Raw genomic sequence first — 22174 nt, forward strand, 5'->3', positions numbered from 1 at the left:
TATAAGAGACAGCCCCCCAATACTGTATGTAGGAAAAGTGCACAAAGTTGCTTTATACATTGAATCTAAATAAAGTACCAATACATGTTAAATAGATAAATTGTCTTGCAAGACACTGCTTTTTGCATCAGTATTTACATAGGTTTTAACTTCATGTACTTCAGCAGTGAGTCTGAGCTTCAACGGACCTAAACCGTACAGGATTTTTGTGGTGTTCTCATGAGCCGCTAACGCTGACTGTGAAATAAGGTGACCCAAAGTGGAAGCCACGTCTCCAGTTCTCACTGGCTTACAGAAAGGATCAGTCATATTTCTACGTTCTCATTAAAAAAACAAAACAAAACAAAACACAACTGGGAAACCAATTGGGGTGTTTTAAGTTGCTGTACGTGTCAAAAAACATCGCTGGACAACGACCATGCTGAAATTCATTAGAGCAGGACCATGGCAGGGGTGGAACATCTCTTTCACCTTCAAGATCTCTGAAGTACCCTGAAAGATGCCGGATCTGTTTCAGTGGGGCCTTTTTCCAGGCAAGGGCACAGCTTGAGGGGCCACCAGCACTGACAAATGCCTCAGCTGATGCCGATCCGTATAAAGTGGGATGGGATTATCAACGAGAATCCATTGCAGAGCATCTCTTGGTTCCTAACCCAGGAAGAAGAGCGAGTTCTTGGCTGGATATTGGTTCCTGTACTGAGCACTTTAAGTGCTGATGCATTAAAACTAGATTTACTCCTGACCCTACTCAGACTGATAGTAACTCTACCACCAGTTGCAGAGTAAGCGAGCTCGGCTGACAAGAAAGGGGTGTCAGGTGGGGCAGTGACACACGAGTGAAGGCACCACCCTGCTCAGTGGGGGAGCCCATTTAATTTTAGGGTGACTTGGACCAAAAATAAGACAAAGCCCAATGCAAAGGACCGAAAGATGAAGCTCCATGAGACTGTGAAGTGGTACCCTTCCGTAATCCCGCACAAGAAATGCTGAGCGGGCAGCCTTGCTGGCTATACCTTCACACAGGTATCAGGAAGAAAGATAATTTAATCCAGGGCATATTAAATGCAACCTGGAAGAGAAAATGCCATGAAAGGCATCGCCAAGGATAGAAAGGCTGACAGGGCCAGGCTCATAGATTTAGGCCTGACTTTGCACCGCCGTGGCTCCGCAGCAGTTTCAGCGCCGTCACCAGGATCGCTTCAGATTAACAACAGACAACTGGGACTGAGAGCAGAACTCAGCACCCCAAAGCTCCAAAGGGAACAAGAATGAGAAAAGATGGACTTCAAGACCCAGAAAACTGGTCTGGCTGCAGCAAAACTTGGGACAGCACTTTCCTAAGGAAGCAGCGACTCTCCCTTGAACCGAGAGGTCACCCTACTAGAGACTAAGTGGAGTTTCTTTATTGCTCCACTTTTAGATGTGTGTGTGGACACCGAGTGCTGTCGGATTAGTCTCCGAGGGCAGTATCTTGAGTGAAGAGCTGGAGCACTGTTGCTTCAGTATCGGAGGACACAATTTTGTCGATAGAAACAAACCTGCAAAGGTTTCATCCACTGAGGGCTGCAGCATGACAGCAGCCAGTATACAAAAAAAAAAAAAAGTAGTCTAACGTGTATTGGGTGAAAAAGAGTATGATTGTGGATCACTGCTGATGGAATGCAGGAGGATGGGGAACTCTGCCTGGTATTCTTGCATTCCTTGTGAGATCCTGATCCCCTCAAGATCCCAGCACTATCCGTAAGGCACTACGGCCCAACCCCAGAGCCAGCAGCCTAGGTGCCCAGGCAGGCTATAAATACCACCCACGAGTCCTGAAAAATTCAGATGTCACTTGCAGTTAAGGGCGTTTTGAAGAGGCTCTTACAGGAGCACAGCTCAGCTTGGCATCCAAGTGCAGTCTGTAAGCCCTCCCCAGGCAGGATTACACGGCTGCAGCATCTCAGCAGAGCTACTGCAGCATGATCCCTAACACAGACCATAAATACGGCAACAAAGTGCTCTAAGTAAAAACAACATTCCCCCAGTCTAGCGAAGAATAATACGAGGAAAGAAACAAAAAGAAGATTCTGCCAGTCATTGGAACTGGGGAACTCAAAAGGCCCCGGGCCAGCTGCTGAGGTGCCCTACTCACATGCTTTAGCACGTGGAGGAGAGCACAGAGGGGTAACACACGCGAGTAGACGTTTCCTTCACACAGGTGCCAAGTCAGAAATCTGAAGCGACCAGGAAACAAACTGAACCCAAGTCAAACTGCATCGTGCAGGCAGCCGTTTGGGCAGTGGGAGTTGGACGTGGCTTTTCTTCCCTGACACAAAGCCCATCGCCAGCGACAAGCTTCTCCCAGCCTCCAAATAAAAAAAAAAAAAAATTAGCACTGCTGCTTCTGTAACACCCTGCAGACTGATTGCATCTTGGCCCAGGAAGCAGGCGAGCTATGGCTTTGACCAGCTAACCACCACAGGCACGGAAAGGGGAGCGTGGCTGGTGCAGTCCTGAGAGCATTTAGGGTGAGTAGCCATCGCCCTCAATCCCACCCCTTCTCTCGTGCCTTCTGGAGCAGAAATCTCTCTGCGCCACGAAACAGCCTGCTCCTGACTTAGAGGTCATCTTTTAGGTTTCTAAAGTGGCCCTGGCAGCTGCCAGGCGCTGCAGCAGTCCCGTGAGAGAGCAGGGTGCTGGTCCTGCTGCCGGGACAGAGGCTCCACGTCAGAATCCCTTCCCAACAAACTGCTCAGACGAGAAGTCAGTGCCTGGTAACTACACTGACGCAGAGACAGGTTCATCTGATCATACTGTTGGTGGGTTTCTCTTTTTTTTTTTTTTTTTAATTTTGTTCTTTTTTTTTTTTTTTAAATGCTAAACTCTTCTCCCATACTTTTCACACACTCAAGTCCACACGCCATGGTCTGTGGTTATGCCCTAGGAGTCTCCTACACAAAATCAACCATCCAGTAGTCAAGCATGAGAACTTAACACTAACAGGAAAGACCCCTTTTCCTTCCTGTGCACATCTCAACCTATATGTGCAGGCATCAAAAACAGACCAATCTGCAAGAAACACCAGTATACCAAGGATGGGGCTCTCGGGGCTTTTAGAAATTCAGCCCAACTTCAAGACAGCAAAGGGGAGGTGGGGGAGTTGTCACTAACACTCATCTATATTAAGGCTGATGAACTCCTGTATACACTTCCTGTACTGCAGCTCAGTAGGGCTGTTGCTGGGATATTGACCTGGTTGTCCAAAGGGACCCTCTGCTTCTCGCATCTCCTCGTTCATCCGAGCCAGACGCAGCCTAGAGCGAAACGGAGAAAGCACAAGGGAGAGAGGTTTGGTTATTCCTTCCCTGATGGCTATTTACAGGCAGCGTTCCTGTACACACACACACACACTGCGAAGTCCTGGCTGCACTTACAAGGTAACTATGTCTGCATTGGCTGCCTGGACAGCAATACTGAGCGGGTCCTGCCCATCGCCATCCACCGCGTGCTGGTTTGCCCCTCGCTTGAGGAACAAGCAGACCTGACTGCAGGAGAGAAAGAAAAAACCCATCAGAGCAGAAATTCCAGCTCCCCCAGCCCGCACTGAAGGGGGCAGAGGGCACTGTCCTTCCACAGGCAGGCATGGCTGGGGAAAGGAATGGGGGTACAAGGGCCCAGTTACCCCCCAGCTATCATCCATCATGGGGGCAAATACCCTTAAGACAAATTGTTGATGTGATATAAAAAAAAGGCATGTTTTGCAAAATTCACCAAAACCCAGCTCCGTGGCCCGCCTCACCCTGTGAATCCCAGTGTTCACGCTGATCCTCAACCCAAGGGTGAGGGAGCATCTCACTGCAACGTGCCAAGAACTCACCCAGTGTGCCCGAGGTACGTGGCGTGATGCAAGGGAGCGCGGCCTCGGCTATCTCTTTGGTTAACATCTGCCCCATTCTGCAGCAGGAATTCGCAGGCTATCAAGGAGCCCTGGCAAGGTAAAGGGGAATTTCTAAATAAATTCAGCCAGCAGTACCAAGAGGAGGCACGAGCACGTGCCAGGCTGTAAGCTGCCCGCTGGCAGCGTGCTCTGAACTAGAGTCAGGGGCTCACAGCGGCCTCCCGGCCACCAGCACGACGTACCCCCATCACAGCTTGAATCAGAGGAGTTTTGTTTTCGTCTTCGTCATTCACCCAGTTGATCTCAGCACCATGTGCAAGTGCTTCTGCCATGAGAGGCAGGTTTCGGGCTTGTGCTGCCTTGTAGATCAACAAGCCAGGATGCAGCTCCCTCAGGTCCTCCAAATCTGATGCCTCCTGTTCAATCTCCGCTTCGCCGCTTGACTCCTCCGACACCTCACACTCTAAGAGGCAGAAAAGGATGGAGAGAGGTGACCCAAAAAGCTTTGCATTTCCAATTTCTGATGTTCCCTGTTGTTCTTGGCACCAGGCAGTCCAGCCCATCCATCCTGCCTCCACCAACAGCCTGTGACACCCACCTTCCTCCGTCACGCTGTCCACCACAGAGCCAAACACCAGGATGTCAGTGCTGCCATCTGTGCTTCCTCCAAGCCCGCTGTCGCTGCTCAGACCTGCAGGGCCAACAGAAGACAAACCAAGCCCATTTTAATACACAGGCATTCCAGAACCAGGCACAGCTGAGACCACGGGGGGGAAAAAGGGCTGAGCAGAAATGTCACACACACATTGCACCGGGCACTGCTGACAAGGGAGAGGGGGACTGCTAGCCCATTTAGCCCCACTCAATAAAACTGCCCAAGGAAAAATTGCAAAGCCTTATGGTGTCCGTGTCCCCACGCTGCCCTTCATGCAGGGATGTTCCAACATTGCCATGGCACTTTGGGCTGCTGAGGACAGCCCTTGCTGCAATCCATGAGGGACGCCGTGACGGAGACTGGAGCAGAGCAGCAGCAGAGACAGCTTTGCAGCAGGTTTTGCAGTGTCACAAGCAAATGAAGACACTGCTCTGCTTTTACCACTAATAATCTCAGTTTCCACTCTATCCGTGCTCTCCCCAGAGCTTTTCAGTTTTCACTGGGGCACTTGCCAATGCATTGCTCGTGAGAGATCACTGACCGTGACTGGGCCAAATTATATCAAAGTGCGTATCTCAAGCCAAATTCTTAAAAACCATTGTCTGTTGGCTCCTCCACCTTCACAGACATCCCTTCCCTTCTCCCACAGTGCTTCCCACCTTCCCTGCTTAGCTGGTGAATGTCACAAGACAGCTGACTACATACAAGAAATGGAGTCATGAAGAGATGAAGCAACTTGTCCAAGAACACACAATGTGTCGGGGCAGAGAAACTCTGTACCTTTTCCAGTTTGCGCCCAAAAGCAGTCAAGAAAATGACAGAAGGAAGGAAGAAGCACATGCAGAAACTGCCGCCGCAGGAACAGGGATGGCACATCACCTTTGCCCTGAGGGATGCCCGGCCCCTTTGGGAACTCTGGCTGGATTCAGCTTCTTGCTGCTTTTAACTTCCCAATAACTGTAAGGGCTGGGGGTGTCTGTGCTCCCAGAACTCAGACGGTTAAATCCCCACGATCTACCCCAAGACCTACCCTCAAACAACTGTGATTAGGAAGAAAAACAATCCAGGTTGCAGCTGACAAAATGTTTCTAAAACATGAGCCGAGTAGTCTTTGCAAAGAGTAATAGCAGGAAAGCTGCAAGAACTAAAGATCTGAGTCTTGAAAACCCGAGCAGAACAAAACACCTTAACCCTAAAGGCTGCCCGTTGAAACGTTGAAATCTCCAGAGCAGCCACAGCCAGGTCCTGGACAAAGAACAGCCTCTCAACCAGGGGTCCTGAGGTCACAGCTCACAAGCAATCCTTCAGCACTGTTCAACAGCCAAAGGAGATAACGAAGCTACAACAACAGGAAAGGTTTAAAGTGGCACACATCGTGCAAAAAAAAAAAAAAAAAAAAAAGTCTTTGCTGTTTTTTGTAGAAAGCAAACATACTGCTTGGTGAGACTACTTTCTATTTTGTCAGTACAATGAAGAGTGAGTCCAGCGAGGCCACATGGCACTACTTTAGACCTGCATCAAAGCAAGAAAGGAGGAGCTGGCTCATAGCTCATGAATATTAATATGTCAAATTCCCAGTTCTGTCCCCACTGAATCCATGACAAAATTCCTGTCTTCTACAGGAGCCAGATAAGGCTGTTGAGCAACCCTGAAGTTCTACATCTCCCAAGCATTGTTTCTGTTGACCAATAACACTAAAGCCCTTGAAACTGGAATAGCCCTGGAGGCACCGATTCAGACAACCACTAAAGCACCTTCCTCACCGATTTCAAGCAGGAACACGTACTTTTAGAAAAGCCTGTGATTTTCTGCTGTTTGGAAGACTCTAAATATTTCTCATAAGTTCACACAATTACAAGCAGCTGAGCTAATAAGTTTTAAAAAGCTACCACTCCTCGGCCAAGTATGGTAACGGGCCACACGGCTAGTCTGTGACGGATGGGGGAGCATTTGAAGTAAATGCTGCTTATTTCCTATTTGCCATGAGATCCCACCTGTAGAGGATTGGATCCTTTCTCTCATCTGAGGGGCAGTTGTTCCTTTAAGATGTAGTAACCTGACTGTTGGGAACCTTTTAGCCTTTCGCCAAGTCTGCCAAGCCTGTCTTTCCCACAAGGGACTGGTAACGTATGGGTTCCAATCATTTGGCTGAAAGAAAATACAAAACTGCCTCTGAAGCTTGGTTTGGAACAAGTAAAATTTGGATGTCTCTTTTGCTGCTAGCTGCCAGAGCGTCACCTTACCTCCGTCCAGGAGGAACGGCGTACCGCTCCCACCGGGACCAATGCCACTGCCACTCCATGGGCCACCTGTTAGCGGATGCTGCATAGAGATGTGGCTGGCACCTAGAGGAAGGTGGACGGAACATGAGGGGAGTTCATCGTCACAAACACAAAAAGAAAAATTGTCCGCAGTAAGACTTGCTAAAAAAGGAAAAAAAAAAACTATAAGCCAAAACTAAAACCAGAAAAAAAAAAAAAAGCCAATGGAATGCATAGCCTGGGAGTAAAAGATATTGGGGAAAAAACCCCAGCCACCAGAATGCAAACACCAGCGACTGACTGGGTAGGATATTCAAATAGTAAGTGCAATAAAAGAGCAATGAGTTGGAGTTTGTGCAACTAACTCCTCATCACTCTTCTGAAACATTTACCCTCTCTCCAGTGAGGCCAACACCTTGCCTTAGGTCTGGTGCAACGCGCATGCCCTAGAAGAGCTGGGAGGTAAAAACGTGCCAGGAGCAGAGACTCTTTCTTTGTACTTACTGCGTGGGCCAGAGCCAGCACCAGTGTCGAAGTAGGAGAAGAGAGAGTCCAGCTCATCAGGGCAGAAGAGAGAATCTCGACGGAACTTCCTCTCCAGCGTAGCTGCTATTTTATACAGAGATTTTGAAATGCATAGTTAATAACATGCAAACGAGGGACGGTTCTACAGCTGTATTTACACAGGCTGAGCTTGCATGTCCAACGTGCCCCAGATGTGTCCAGGGCCGTACTCAGGCCCACGTACACCATCAAAATATAAAAAAGCCCTGACCGCAGGAGGTGATACGCTGCAGACTGGATCTTCCCAGAGCGTTCTGAGCAGCCAGAACCCCTCACAAGCATGGCCTCTCTTACACATCAGGTAAAAAGGAAAGGATTTGAAACTCAGTAAAAAGCAGGAAGCTGGAATACAAAAGAAAACGCACAAAGCAAGCTTAGAAGCTGCTGGGTCGCCCTAGGGTAATGATCTCCTTTAGCCACAAGAACCTCCTTAAACAGATGGAAAAGGTTAGAAAATGGCTCTGAAGACCTGTGTCACCACAGTCTGTGCGACAGCATTTTTTTTGCCTCTACCTCTGGCAGGCAGACAGGGCCACACGTGTTCCTAGGGCAGTCGTGCACACACCTAGGGAGAGCAGTGGGCAGGCCAAGACAGCTCTGGGAGGGGAGCGGGGTCCCTGAGGTGCCCACCTGAGGACAGCATGGCTGGCGAGGCGCTGCCAGCTTCGTGGCGGTACTTTCTACGAGCCGTGGGTGCTTTCGTGGTGCTGTTGTGTCTCTGGCACTTCTTCACACACCAGCGTCGAGGCTTCCGCTCGTTCTCTGTTAGAGTCTCCCCATTTGGCAGCTTCTTCAGGAATTTCTTCTCTACGTATTTCACCTTGATCCAGGCTTCCTTGTCCTGCCTAAGAGAAGAGCAGCATAAAGCTGTGCACAGGATCACAGAATCATTCCGGTTGGAAAAGCCCCTCGGGATCATTGAGTCCAACCCTCAGCCCGACTCTATGAGCTCTCCCCTACCCCACATCCCCCAACAGCTCATCCCAACGACCCTTAAACACCCCCAGGGATGGGGACTCCCCCCTCCCTGGGCAGCCTGTTCCACTCTCTGACCCATTCGCCTAAAGCAAAGAGCCAGGAGGAGATGGAGCTGCTCCGGGTCATGGTGTCAGCCTGGCTTTTGAGTCCTAAAAATCATTGAGGCCTATATTAAGAAGGTGGAGTTTCTCAAACCTAAAAAGATCTCCCAATTTCAAAGCAAAACTAAGGAGTGCAGGGTGTAGCTGAAAATGGAATGAGATGTTCAGCCCTAGGCAACACTATGTGCTCCAGTTACACGTATCTGAAAAGCATCAGAGCAGGTGTAAATGCAGCAAGCCCTGGTTCCCAAGCATCTTTCACCAGGTTTCTGGCTGGTAATGCCCCACTGACCTTTCTGAGAGTCCAGCTCAGGCTAGCTACAGAGGGACAGGCTGAGATAGGTGTAACCTGAGGTAGTTTTGGCTCTCAGTAAAGGGCCAGTCACACTTTTAATCTGGCTTTCCAGAGAGCTTAGGTACTGGTTTGCTCTGTGGATGGATAACTTTCCACGGGACTGAGAGGAGCAGTGTGTGCACTCAGACTCACCTGGAGCTCCCGGCTGTTGGCTTCTTAAGTCCCAACTCCTCACATTGTGCCTCATAAATCTGATTCATGGTACTGTTCCCCAGCTCGCACATCAGCTGCAATACAACAGGGAATGAGTGAAATCCTCCGGTGAGGAGCTACCTTCTCTCTAGTCTAGCCTGCCACCAAGTAAGACTTCCCTCACGTCCACCACTTGCCTAGTTCTTGCTGTTAAAAGCCAACACTCACTTTCAGTAACTCTGGCTCCCAGGAGTCCAGTGTGAGAGATCGGACCTTGGAGCAGTGAACACCCAGACTCCTATTTACCCAAAAAGAAGAAAACTGAAATGGTTATGTGCCTCAAAACAGAACTTCTCATGCATCATAAGATGAACAAGGTCAACCCGGTTCTTATGTATTTATCTGTAGCTATAGCAGAGATTTTCATGTATACGCATATGCAGATGTACCTGCACGCACAGGTACCACACACAGCAGGCAATTATTTTTGAATCTATCCATATAAATGCTATAGTCAGTTGTAATTCAGGCTCCGCTGTTTTTTCTAGGAGCTTGCAACCCACCACTGGCTGGCAACACAGTACCTGTGGATACCGGAGCACTCGATGCACAGCAGAATGCCCAGGTTGATACTGGCCCAGCGAGGATCGGGCTGACCACAGTCACAGCACTGGTCATTCCCAGGGATGCTCTGCACCCTCTGCAGGATGGTTTCACCTTTCACACTACGCTCCCGGGAGTCGGTAGCAGAATCAATGCTGCTAGTTGATGGGGAAGCAGTCCGGTCCAGTCTCTGCGAGGAAAATAAAAGGGTTCTGGGATTCTGTAAAGCACTGTGGAACGATCCAGAGCTTTGCATAGCAGAGGCACTGATAGGAAGCATTACCTTGAAGGATAACCTAGGGCCAGTCCAAGAAGGGAACAGGTAAAGCCTCGTTAATCTCTATTATAGCCACAAGACAGGGCTGCACCCCGGCCCTGCTCTGGGAGAGCAGGCAGCACGCAGACCCGCTATCGCGGTGCCTTGCTTGCACTTGTCCCAGCTAGGGAGCAAGCTCTCCCCAGGGAACATAATTCCCAGGGGAATATCAATCCAGCGTGATGGCAAGAAAATGAAGATGTTAAGACAACACTGATCAAAGCCTTGCCTTTCCCCCAGTGCTGCTTTACAAGTGTGACTTTGGTTGGTGAACAGTTGTTGCCTTTGAGTTAGCACTGACATCAGCTCCCTTCCTTGAGGGCAGAAGAGTATTTCCAAATGGCCCACGCGCCCACACTGGACCTGCCACAGCCCAAAAGCCCCCTGTCAGGGCTCCGAGACACAAATACGGATCTTTCACGACCCCTTCACTCACTTCAATGTAATAGCTGTCGGGACTCTCCCGGTAGGCAGAAGCAATGCTAGCTTGGACAGCCTGAATCCAGGCCTGGCGCAGCTTCTCCGAGTCAGCCTGCAGCATACAGCTCCTGTGAAGGAAGGAAACGAGTTGGAAAGAGCAAAAGGACGGAGTGCACGTTTTGGTGAGAAATGTTGCATTTCATCCTCAGCACGGACATTCCAATGGGGGCAGCATCTTGATTTGACAGGCAATGGGGCAAAAATTAATCCTACAAGCTTGCACCATCAGAGGTGTTCCCCCTTCAAAAACTCCAGGCAGGTCTGCTAACTGTTTTGAAAAGCTGACCGCTGCCATTTTCACTGTCAATCTGTGTATTAGATATGTGTAGCCTAGCTCTGACTTATGCTGATGTCTGATGAACCTCACAGGCACTCTGGAGCACGGGTAATGGTATCTCCCAGTCAACATTTAATAGCCCAGGGCAGCATCTGCTCAAATCTAATCTCCTGCAGTTCCACGCACAGTCCAGCTACCATGAGGATGGCCTAGGGAAGCCACCAAACTTACTTGGTAGGTGAGACGACCTCAAAGCAAAACCTCCTCTCTATGTCTTCACACGGCTTGACAGTACAGAGCCGCAGGTCTTCCACCACTACCGTGAGGACATCCTGCAAGGGTGAGAAGAGGTGGCTTTGGTGGCTCCCCCAATCTGTGTCATAATCAGGCCTCTCTCAGAAAATCGCTTCCCCAACCCTGCTGGTCAGCACATGCTGAGTCCAGAAGGAGCAGAGCCAGCCCACCACCAGGTAACTCTAGGGCAATAGGAAGGGGTCGTACGGAATCAAAGCGTGGGGCAACACACACGTGAAGGGGCAGGTATACTGGGGACTTCGCCAGCTTCCTCTGCTCAACAGGAATATTTCGAACACCACAGACACCATCTGCTGCTACTTAGTTCTTAGTACAGTCTAACTCTGGAGCACAATAATGCCTGAATAGGCTTGCTGTCCCTCTGATCCAATTCCCCTCCTGACTCGTTCCACCCCGCTCCCCCGCCATGGTGCAGAAGTCCCCAGCAAAGCAGGATACCAGACAAATTGGCTAATCTACCAGTGTCATCTGGAGTAGCCTCACTGACCTTTAGCTTTTTCTGGTACACCAGCTGACTGTTCTGTATGGAGAACCACCTCCTGAGGGAAGACAGACAGACAGACAGACATCAGAACAAGTGAACAGCAGAGCTACAGAGAGGCAGTCTGTTCTGCGGCAGAGCAGGATCTCTCTCCATTTAAAGAGAGTGTCATTTATTCCAAGAAGTTGGAAACTAATGTCACAAGAAACGCTCAGTGCCCTCCCTCAAAGAATAAACAAAGGATTTACAGCCTCAGGGAATGCTCCCGGCATTGAGATGCTAGACTGGCAAGTGTTCTAGATGTGTCAACGTATAACAAGAAGGAAGGAAAGACAAGAAACAAAGGAGTAGGGAAGTCCCATATTACTGCCTACAATTTCTGAGGCAGAAGCCTGTGTGTGCACACTGGCAGTAAATCCAGTGCCCGTGGGACATGTTACACCGGTTAGAGCACACTTGCACTGGCAGTGAACATATTTGACTGGTGAAGCTGGAGTATTTGCAGATGCCGTGCGCCTGCTGCCTCTCCAAGCAGGCTTGTCATAAGGCAAGACAGAAATTTCTTGATAACACGAAGAAACTTCCAGGTGCGGAAAAAAATAAAATCCATCTCAGAAAACCCTGCGAACTGGCAGCTCTACAAATAGCGTTGGAGAAAATAATATGAATGAGTTGCACATTTTGCTCTTTATATAGGCTATACTACCCACCAGGTGTCATAATCTTCAGTGCTAAATCTAAACCCCCAAGTCACTTCCTTATTCCAAGATACAGCCTAAAATTTAGCAATCCGATCATCTTCATGGAGGGCAATGGAAGCCACGAGCATCACTAAGCTTCAGGAAGAAGGTACTGGAATACCTGAGCGTGGAGTCAAAGAGGCTTGCAGTAAGATGTTATTTAGAGCATGTGTTTTATACTCTGCTTGCAAAAGAACTAGGTTCCCTGGGAAAATGAGACGAGACAGGATTCTCTCTTTTGTCACAGCTGAAATATTAAACAGATAAGAGACAACAAAAGGACTTGACATGCCTGTGGAGAAATGGGAAAAATACAGGTAACTGGAGGCCATCCCATCTACGAGGGAGCTCGTTTTGATGAGCTGATATGGTTCTGCATCATTCTGAGCTGCTGTGACAGCAGCAATCTCTGCTCAGGGAGCTATGCTGGCACATGAAGCCGAGCGGAAAGTTGGTCTCTCGGGTTCTGGTCTCTGCTCCTTGCAGCTGTGCTCTCCTGCTCGCCAGCCCAGAGCACCCATCTCTGCCTGGTGCTGGCTCCTGGCCTGATATCCTCAAACTGGGGGTTTTTGCTGTTCTGCCCGCTCCCTCCCGCTCACACGAGGGGGAGGCACTAACAGTGAATAGCTGAGTGACAGTGCGAAGGTGATGAGTAGGCTACAGGAGCTGTGAATAGCTAAGGTGTGAGTAGATATGGCTGAGAGTGGGTGGGACTGGAGACAGAGCTGGCTGTGGGGAGGATACAGACTGTGTATGCCTGGGATGTGGGAGGATACAGGGAGGAGAGCTGGGATTTGGGGGACAGGGAAAAAAAAATGAAGCCCTTGACGCTAACATTACTTCAGACCTCAGGAAAACCAGAAAGTCCCAGAGGGTCACATTTCCTCCAGGAGAAGTGCCCTTTGGAATGGCCCTTGAATTCCCAGCCAGGGGAGTTGCTGGGAGGGAGCTGCCTGAAATCATTCCCATCCCAAGAGTCAAGCACAAATCTTGACCTTAACCTGCCACACTTTGGAACGACCTCACGTGGTGTCAGTGAAAGCAGCCGTGCCATGGACCGAGGCTGCACTTTGCTTAGGAAACACCAAGCAGGGAATCCTAAAAGGTGGATAAAAATTCAGCTAAGACACCTTCCGAGTGCAGCAGCTCGCGAGCACTGAAATCAAACACCACGATGCGCTGTGCTGTAGCTGCTGTTCTGGTTTCTGGTTCCTTCAAGTGCAAACTTAGTACTTAACTGTCAGGGGACCAGAGAGCCTGAGGGGGTAACAGAATTGTACTGAATTTGACTGCAGTCTCCTTAGTACTAGGGGAAGCTTCAGAGAGAAACACTTATCTAACCAGTTCAGAGATCTCTAACAATTTCAATCTTTTTTCCAAGCAAAACCAGGCAGTCTCTGCGCATACCACAAACTGTTCACTGAACCATTTAGTGCTTATTTATTCCGAAGTCTGACAACAGCACGTTTCAGCCTTGCTGTGGTGTATACTTTGAATGTATGTAGTGATAGGACAAGGGGTAAAGGTTTTAAACTGAAAGAGGGGAGATTTAGATGATGTAGAAGGAAGAAATTCTTCCCTGTGAGGGGGGTGAGGCCCTGGCACAGGCTGCCCAGAGAAGCTGTGGCTGCCCCCTCCCTGGAAGGGTTCAAGGCCAGGTTGGACGGGGCTTTGGGCAACCTGGGCTGGTGGAAGGTGGCCCTGCCAGGGGCAGGGGGGTTAGAACCAGACAAGTTTTAAGGTCCCTTTCAACCCAACCACTCTAGGATCCTATGACAGTGTATCCCATAGCCGAGTAAAAGATCTCTCAGTGTGTTATGTGAGAGGAGGAAACGTGTCTCAAAAGGCATCGATCTCGCGCATTAGAAATTCACTGGAAGGGTCTGAACCCTTTTGCACAACCATGTATGAAACCCACTGACTATCTCAAGGGAAACTAAACACACAAATATCGAGCAAGGCTAGAACATGAAACCTTTGCTTCCACTTCCCAAGGTCTCTGGCAGCTGCAGAGCCTCCTGACTAGTGCAGGAGCCTGGCCTTCCCAGTGACCTATCAGATAAATATTTATAAATTATTAAGAGCGGGGTCAGTGCACAGAAAGCCATTTCTCAGCTCCCAGCAGCACAATTGATATTTCCACGCTCACAATTGATATTTCTCACTTATCTCCCCATCCCAAAACAGACAGGTCTGATACTCATGGCATGCCCTGCTATGTTAGGGTATTTCTCTTAATTATTATAAATTTATAGCTTTCCTATGGCAAGACTGGAGCTGCATTGTGCCCTGTCTTCCCTGCATGGAATCTGGTCATTCTTCTGCTGTTTGTTTTTTTTTTCCTGGCATTTACTAAGATGCAGCAAAACACGAGCTGGCTCATTCCAGGATGTAGCCAAAGAGGAATAGACAGCTTCACAGAAAGCATACCTGGTTCTGAACAGGGAAATCATAATCACTTACATAAACTACACAGCATCTAGCTCTCTTATTGATTAGTGTACATGTCTCCAACACACCGGTATCAAAGCCCTGCAAAGCAAGTGGCTCTACAAGCTCAGCACATGAGTTATAATGAGCTGGTAGAAAATTTATGTGGTCTTAAAGCATCATTGCAATGAAGCAGATGCTTATTCCTCTCTTGCTCTGAGCTAACTTGGTGCCACATAACCAGGTTAGGGTGTTGAGAAGATGACATTAATCTCTCTCGAGATGCTGTTTCTCTCAGGAGGACTTACTCACGTGCAGTTACACTAACATGGCTTCAAGTTCTGATCTTATGTGCAGGCGACAGGTTCTCAGCAGAATCACAAAGTCACTTTGGTTGAAAGGAACCTCTTCAGACCACCCAGTCCAACCCTCCTGCCCAGGCAGGGCCCGCTAAAGCAGGCTGCCCAGGACAGTGCCCAGGTGGTTTTTGAGTATCTCCACAGATGGAGACTTCACAACCTCTCAGGGCAACCTGCTCTACTGCCTCACCCTCCTCACAGTAAAAAAGCGGTTCCTTGCGTTCAGATGAAATTTCATGTTTTTAAGATGTGCCCGTTGCCTCTTGTCCTGTCACTAGGCACTGTTGAGAAGTCTGGCTCCCTCTTCTTCATCCCCTCCCAAGAGGAATTTGTACACATTGATAAGATCCCCCCCAAGCCTTCTCTTCTCCAGGCTGAAGAGTTCCAGCTCGCTCTGCCCTTCCTTACGAGAGCTGTTCCAGCCCCTTAATCACCTTCGTGGCCCTTCACTGGACCCCCTCCAGTAAGTCCATATTGTTCTTGTGCTGGGGAACCCAGAACTGGACACAGTACTCCAGATGTGGTCTCACCACTGCTGAGTAAGGATCACCTCCCTCAACCCACATGCAAAATGCTCCTAAGAGAAAAGGCTCTGTATGCAGAAACTGTCAAACCAACCTCATTAACTGTCGCTAAAATATCACTAAAAGTGATATATATTGCTGTGCAGGCAGTATTTGTCATGTTCAGAGTCTTAGCCCAAATATCAAGTGGAATATGAGTTATTACTCACCGATTCCATGTTTTGAAAGCATTGCTAGCTCTCTTGAAGAGGTAGCCTTCCATCACCACGCCATTCGGGGCATCAACATTAAACTCCACCTTTGAGTCATCATAGGAGAAGTCCTGCAAATAGAGAGAGACTGAGACTCTAACATGAGTGTGCTCTCTAGGACCAAGATGGAGATGAACCTAATCAAAACATCAAGAGAAAAACATCCACGTCAAAGTCCTAAGGTTCAGGCGGAGCTGTTGCAGCATATCCCTGTGCCTTAGTGGGCTGCAGCCACGACTAGCAGTCATGAATTATCCTCATTCCAGTAAGCTTATCTTCCCTATTGTTTGCAGGAAAGTACTATACATGTGCAGTGTTTCCTGCCTCTGGTAGCCGGGAAAGAGAAAGGCAGGTAGTTTATCATCGTGAGGGCTAAAAGCTCCCAATATTTGGGGCAGTCTGCAATGGGAAATAAAGTCATAGAGGTGCTTTTCACTGGACAAGTGATTTAGTGATGCTGCCACCACCTCTCCATGCTGCAGTGGGCCAGGAACAGAAGAAACCCCAACCTTTTCATACAAGGAAAACAGGTAGGAGGATTCCTAGAGGGGAAGATTTATCAATTCCATTTTTCATTGGCTATCATCATATGCCATCTCCAATCTGGGCTCGCTCAATTCTCTGTGCTACGCTACCAGTCAGAGCTGATTTGTCAGGTTTGGCACTGATTCATCAGATAGATCTCATGGATTCTGACAGCTGGTGAGCAAGACACAGAGCAGAGAGAATAGCAGCTGCTCTCACAGAACATGGGAGCCTTCTCCCCGGGCAGTGGTCTGCCTCCTTCCCAAGAGAAACTAGGTCATGCAACCCAACTGTCCCCTCTAACCTGGGGAACTAAGGCACATTGTCTCTTTGCACAGATTCCACTCTAATGATGCATTCTACCCGCACCTCCCTCTCTCTCCGGCACAAATATTTCCCCCTGCACAACTTGGTTCAAAGACACAACAGTGCAGTGAAAACAGCCCCATTAAGTTAAGTGCCTTTCCTAGCTCAGCATATGAAGACCCTTGTGATGCTGTGTTGCTAGGCAACATGCACTTCAGTCTCATTAAGATGAGTTATTTTCATGTTCAGAGATGCAAGCTTGCCTGGGAGGTGTCATAATAAGAATAATACTGATACAGAAGGAGGAGATATAATGGGACGGGACTGAGTCATTCCCTGGAAAGACAGCATGATGCCCAATTAGACACTAGAAACTGCTGCAAGGCACCCAATTAAGAGAGGGCTGCTCAGCCCCAAATTTTCTTGCTGTAAGAGGGTGAATCCCATGGGGGTCCTCTTCTGCAGATGTCTTTCATGTACATATTGCAAACAAAGGCTAGAGGCAATTTTCCTCTAACTCGTAGATATTCAAAGGTGTGAGTTTCGTAGAGCTGCTCCAAAGTGACAATTCTATATATGTGATGGGAATCTGCACTGTTTTATAAAAAAAAATAGTGCAAACATCTGAAAATCCGGACCTTGTTGAAAAGCGCACACAGCAAGAGTAGGGCAAAACCCTCCCAAGCACCGTCTTAAAAATGACCACGGAGCTGTGCCTCACTTTGTGGAAGAGGTAAAAATAAGGGGGAGGGTCTAAACATGATCACCTGACTTCTTCAGCTCTCCTTATATAACCAAGCAGCGTGATGGTAAGGAGGATATATTGCTGATGAGTGCAGGAGGAACAGATGGGCCATATGCGTCACTACAGTAAATCCACTAAAAAACAGTGGAGTCAAGCCAGGTGTGAATTTAACCTCATGGAGTCTGTATTGTGTTACACCTCCCTACGAACTGACCAGCTAAAGCACGAACAGCTGAAGGCACTTCCCTGCCTTTGAAAGAACTCTAACCTGCACTAAGCCCAGCTTTAGAACAAGAAAATTAGACACAAAACCACCCAGCACATATAGAGCTAAACCAGAGAGCTCTCTGGATGATGTCCAAACGTAGGAACACATTGCTGGAAAAGTGTCTTGTGTTTGCGTTACTTTGAAGATATTTCTCTTTCTTGTTCTCTCACTGGTTAGGAAACATCCCCAGGCCAAATTCTGCTCATGTTTCTGCTGGTGTAATTCCTGAGCAACTCCACTGCTATCAACAGAACTACCGCAGAGCACCTGAGGGCAGAATCCAGTGACGAGAGCTGTAAGCTAGATTTGTAGAGTAGGTACGAATCAAGGGAGAGATCCGAGGGATAAGGACAAGTCTCTTATCCCCAGGGCACGCAGCAGGCTGATCCCCAGCGGCACGTTGTTCCCTTCCTTTGAGCTCTGCTTGGAAGCATCTGAAGTCTTTGCTATGAAGCTATTGAGTGCTGAGAGATTAATAAAGAAAGGGAAGGGTGAAAAAAAAAATTCTGAAATTATCCCCTTGATCAGAGTAATTTCTCCTTTCACTACCAGGCAAAAGGGAAACGTACAGAAACGGCTCAGGCAGCTGAACGGCAAAATCATGGCAAGTGCAATTATGAAACTTCCAACACACTAGAGCAAGCTTAAACTGTGGGCTGAAACAATTCCTGGGCACATCTTGCTGTAGCCCATACAGGGATCTTTCTTACCACGGCCATTGAAAAGAAAGCACAAGTCTCTGGAAAAAAAAAAGTTACAAGAACATCTTTTGAAACCTGATTCCAGGTCAAAGCTGCTTAGAAACTGTCTGAGGAGATCATCTTGCTAATGATGTTGAAAGGTCACGGTAGTGTGTGACCACAGCTGGATACACACAGATGTGTGACAGCGAATCCCCTTAACTGCCAGCTCTGCCCTTAATGTGTCCCTGTATCTGTTCTAGTCACCAACATAAAAAAATTTTGATCCTGTTAATTCTACGAAATAAGTCGAAGGGTCTTGGCTGATGGATGTGGCTCGTGCCAAGCACATCATCAGCTGTGCCACCAGCGAGTCTCTCCGTGACTCTTACAAGGGATGCAGCACATCTCTGGACTGTCTGTCTCCACACAGAATTAGGAAATAAAAACCTTCCAGCCTCACAAACCAGGCTGCGATGTCTGGGAGGTGCTGGTGGAAAAGGAATGTGTCGCCCGTTCTACAACATTCAAAGTAACTGTCTTGATTCAAATCTTACCCTTGACAAAGCAGGGTTAGAGAGTGCACACGTCTGCTTTCTCTTGTCCCCTCTTTTTCCATTTCCTGCTATACATGAGATTTTCATGCGTGATTTTAATAAACCGCCTTTTACGGAATTCTTCCCATCATTACGAGATACCCAGAGTAGGCAAGTCTGCTTTAGATGAGTTTGGACTGATTTATTAAGTCGGCATTTAGCACCTCATTGTCTGTGAAAAAGGGTTTGACATGGAAAAAACTTCCCAGGCCTGGACCCGAATGGCCTTGGCTCCAACTGTGTATGCAGGCATGATCAGCAGGGACACGCCAGATCACACGGGGGTAAAATAAATCGGACGTCTTCCAGAATAAGAAACCAGATCTCTGCCATCATCTGCTTCCCTTCCCCGACTTTCAGTAAATCACACCGATCTTGTCCGACTGTCCCCTCCCCTTCTCGGTCCTGTCACTCCGAGTTTACACACTAGGCTGCCTGGGAACTGATATTCTTTTAGAAATGACATCACAATGGTTTCCATGGGAGCACACTGAATGCTGCTGAAGCAACAATGAAGTAACACATTCCGTGAGACACATCCATAGGGATGTAAATAAAAAAAAAAAAGAAAAAGAAAAAGAGGACATTAATGAGGACACTTTCAAACCATCAAATGGAAAGCAAAAACCCAGCACAGACACAGACCAACCTATGAAAGGAAAAAAAAAGAAGAAAAAAAAAGAAAAATCCCTATTTTAAGGTTGCCCCGTGGCCCACCCAGTTAAGAACTCCCTTGTCCATCTCCACACAGCACACAGGCTGCTTGCACTGCAGAGGCCCGACAAGCTCTCCGAATGGCTCCTGCGAAGCCAGCTTTTCGTGCAGAGAAAATGCCTGATGAAATGAAATAAACCCCCAGCTTCAGTACACAGACTTAACCCGAAGAGTGAAGACGCCTCTCATCAGCCCGGAATACTTGTGGGAGGGGGTGTAAGGAGCCCTGCCTAAGAGCAGACTCACTGAAGCAGGCAAGTCTTGTTTCTAGGTTCATTCCTATCCCAAAGAGCACAACACCTGGCTGAGAAGAGATAGAACCTTTCTCCAAAATTCCGAGCCCTCCCCGAAAAGCCACAGCATTACTCATTATTACTCATTACACAGATGACAGTGTATCATTTCAATGCGAAAATAATGTCCTTTCTGTACGCTGGTTTGATTTCCACTGAGAGAAAACACCATCAAAACTAGGCAATCATCACCAGTAAATCATTTCAGTCCAAGCGGTTTTAGATATTCGGAGAAATATAGCTTACTACCAACCCTCCCGTGTTATTCTATTTTCAATCGGTACCATTCTGGGTCAGCAACAACACATGCAATACATGCTTCCCCCTCACAGAAGACAAAGGCTTTATCCAAAAGTGCCCTCTTAAGTAACCGCTGATGCCCAGTATATAACACCAATATTACGTGCGCTCTAACAACATTATAAATACATCCATGCATTGAAAAGAACTCCTCCAGGAGGTGAATGAAAAGCTGTGACTCGTTGGGCTATTCAGTTTTAAAGAGAAGATAATTCAGAGGAATATTCACGTTCCCTAAAGATGCACACACCCCCCTTCCACACAAACACTGGTGCATGCACGTTCTGTTCTCTCTGATGCCTGAATATTATCTCAATCTTTTCTCTATCTGGCTATTTTTACCTCTGCATGTATACTGTGCACAATCCAAGATGCTCAGAAGCAGATGGAATTTGGAGGAGGACTCCCCCACCTACATTCCCGTTCTGCGCAGACAGATTTCGTTCATCCCAGCCAAATCCCATTTGCAGACCTTTTGTTTCTTGAATTTCCTAATGCCAAATGATCTCCCCGCTCTGCAGTTTGCCAGCAGGTGATGCACAGAGAGCAGTGCCCTGCCCCAGAGCTTTTCCATCCCAGAAACAGAACCGAAGACCTTTGCTCTCCTGCAGCGATAAAGCTGCACTTGCTTTTGGGTCACATCAGCAAACAAGGTCCTAAGAGGCACAGTCCTTGCTCCCCCAGGGAAAAGTGCCCTCTAAACTTTCTCCCCCAGTCACACCAACCCTGCAGGAGTCTCCTTACCAGGAGGTATTCAAGCCTGCTGAAAATCTTCATGATGCCAGCTGCAAGGGAGGTTTGGCTGCTCTTGCCTAGAGAGCAGCTCTGTGTGTCCTCTCTCTCTCTGCTCGCTCTCTAGAGTAGCATCTCTGCTAAGCACCGTGGGCTGGCAGGGAAGGAGGGATTTCTTTTTCAGCCCCTTCTCTTTTACCCCTCCTACTCCTTTTTGGGAAGCTTTAAGCTCTGCCGTTGGCTCCTGTCAAGGCAAGGGGCACTAGCCGCGGGAAGCCTGCTGGCCTCTGGGGACCACCTGCTTGCCCCCTCCTCCTGCCTCCTATTCACAGTCAATCAGCTTAGAGCAAGGGCTAATTATCATACAGCTGTCGGGGAGGCACAGAAGGGAGTGGGAGAAGCCAGGCAGCACAGAGCAAAGTTGATAGGAAGATGCTCACCAAATGCCTGCCTGACCTTAACAGAGGCAGGCTTGTCGTGCCCTTCGCAGGATCTGCTTCCCCAGCCTCCTGGAGCAGAGCCACGCTTCGGCCAGTGATTCCACCCCTGCTCCACTGCAGCCACAGAAACCAGGGTGTTGGCAGTGCCATATGGCCCCTGGTTTGTTATCTACCAGCTGGACTAAAGGAGGCAGAGAGCTCTGCCTTGGCACCCCATCCTGCCTTCCCATGCCAACGGGCAAGAGGAGCACAATTGCTTCCCCCACTACTCCGGAATAGGTATGGGGCTGCAAAGGAGCTTTTCTATAGCTCTGATTTCTTCCACTTTCAGACACTGGCCTGCGTCCGTGCAGTGGAAGGATTCAGGAAGGCCAGGATCTGCAAGGGAGTGTTGGTTTAAACGTTATTACCATTACCCATTAGAAAGAATTCCTAGGCCTGCGTGTTCCAGCAGTAAGTTCTCCAGATTTTTTCTCCTAAGTGCTCCAACCTACACCAGGCCCTGTACATCTTTGTGCATCCATCCGAAGCAAATGAGCCCACATAAAAAAAAAAACATACAACCTCATCATGTGTGTGGTTTAAGACAGTTTAGTTCAACACACAAGAGAAATGTGGGAAGCTACAAGACTATTTCCTCAGCCTCTGCAGAAATGTATTCCCTACTGCAGTCCTTGCACGCGTGCATCCCACACACACTCAAGAAAGGCAGCCCCAGCCTTCATGCTGGGAGCTTTCTCCTCTCTCTTTGCAGAACACAACAAAAGGATAACTCAAATATTTATTGAGCCTCTTCCTTTTCCTCTTGCTGATTTTACTGGAACCCTTTTTGGATAAGTGAGCATTATTTTCGTATGAAGGGTGAAGCTGCAA

General features: G+C 48.3%; 1 protein-coding gene across 6 annotated transcripts in view; it reads right to left on the reverse strand.

Moving 5' to 3' along the window:
- Window positions 1-22174, reverse strand: part of ACAP3 (ArfGAP with coiled-coil, ankyrin repeat and PH domains 3) — a 100113-nt gene that overhangs the window by 7063 nt on the left and 70876 nt on the right. The window contains exons 12-26 of one of the 6 annotated variants that reach the window (XM_026862538.1): window positions 15661-15773; window positions 11405-11456; window positions 10834-10934; window positions 10282-10393; window positions 9511-9719; window positions 9155-9224; window positions 8927-9021; window positions 7991-8205; window positions 7301-7402; window positions 6779-6880; window positions 4479-4571; window positions 4123-4343; window positions 3860-3969; window positions 3417-3527; window positions 3235-3296 (exon numbers count right to left, since the gene is read on the reverse strand). In XM_026862538.1, coding sequence (XP_026718339.1) covers window positions 3235-3296; window positions 3417-3527; window positions 3860-3969; window positions 4123-4343; window positions 4479-4571; window positions 6779-6880; window positions 7301-7402; window positions 7991-8205; window positions 8927-9021; window positions 9155-9224; window positions 9511-9719; window positions 10282-10393; window positions 10834-10934; window positions 11405-11456; window positions 15661-15773 — 1768 coding nt within the window. Of the gene's footprint in view, window positions 1-2855; window positions 3297-3416; window positions 3528-3859; window positions 3970-4122; window positions 4344-4478; window positions 4584-6778; window positions 6881-7300; window positions 7406-7990; window positions 8206-8926; window positions 9022-9154; window positions 9225-9510; window positions 9720-10281; window positions 10394-10833; window positions 10935-11404; window positions 11457-15660; window positions 15774-22174 lie in introns of those variants that run through there. The other 5 variants (XM_026862537.1, XM_026862541.1, XM_026862540.1 and 2 more) reach the window with 5 other exon arrangements.

This window comes from Athene cunicularia, assembly GCF_003259725.1.
Source record: "Athene cunicularia isolate RWA chromosome 21 unlocalized genomic scaffold, athCun1 chr21_part1, whole genome shotgun sequence".
Taxonomy (NCBI): Eukaryota; Metazoa; Chordata; class Aves; order Strigiformes; family Strigidae; genus Athene; species Athene cunicularia.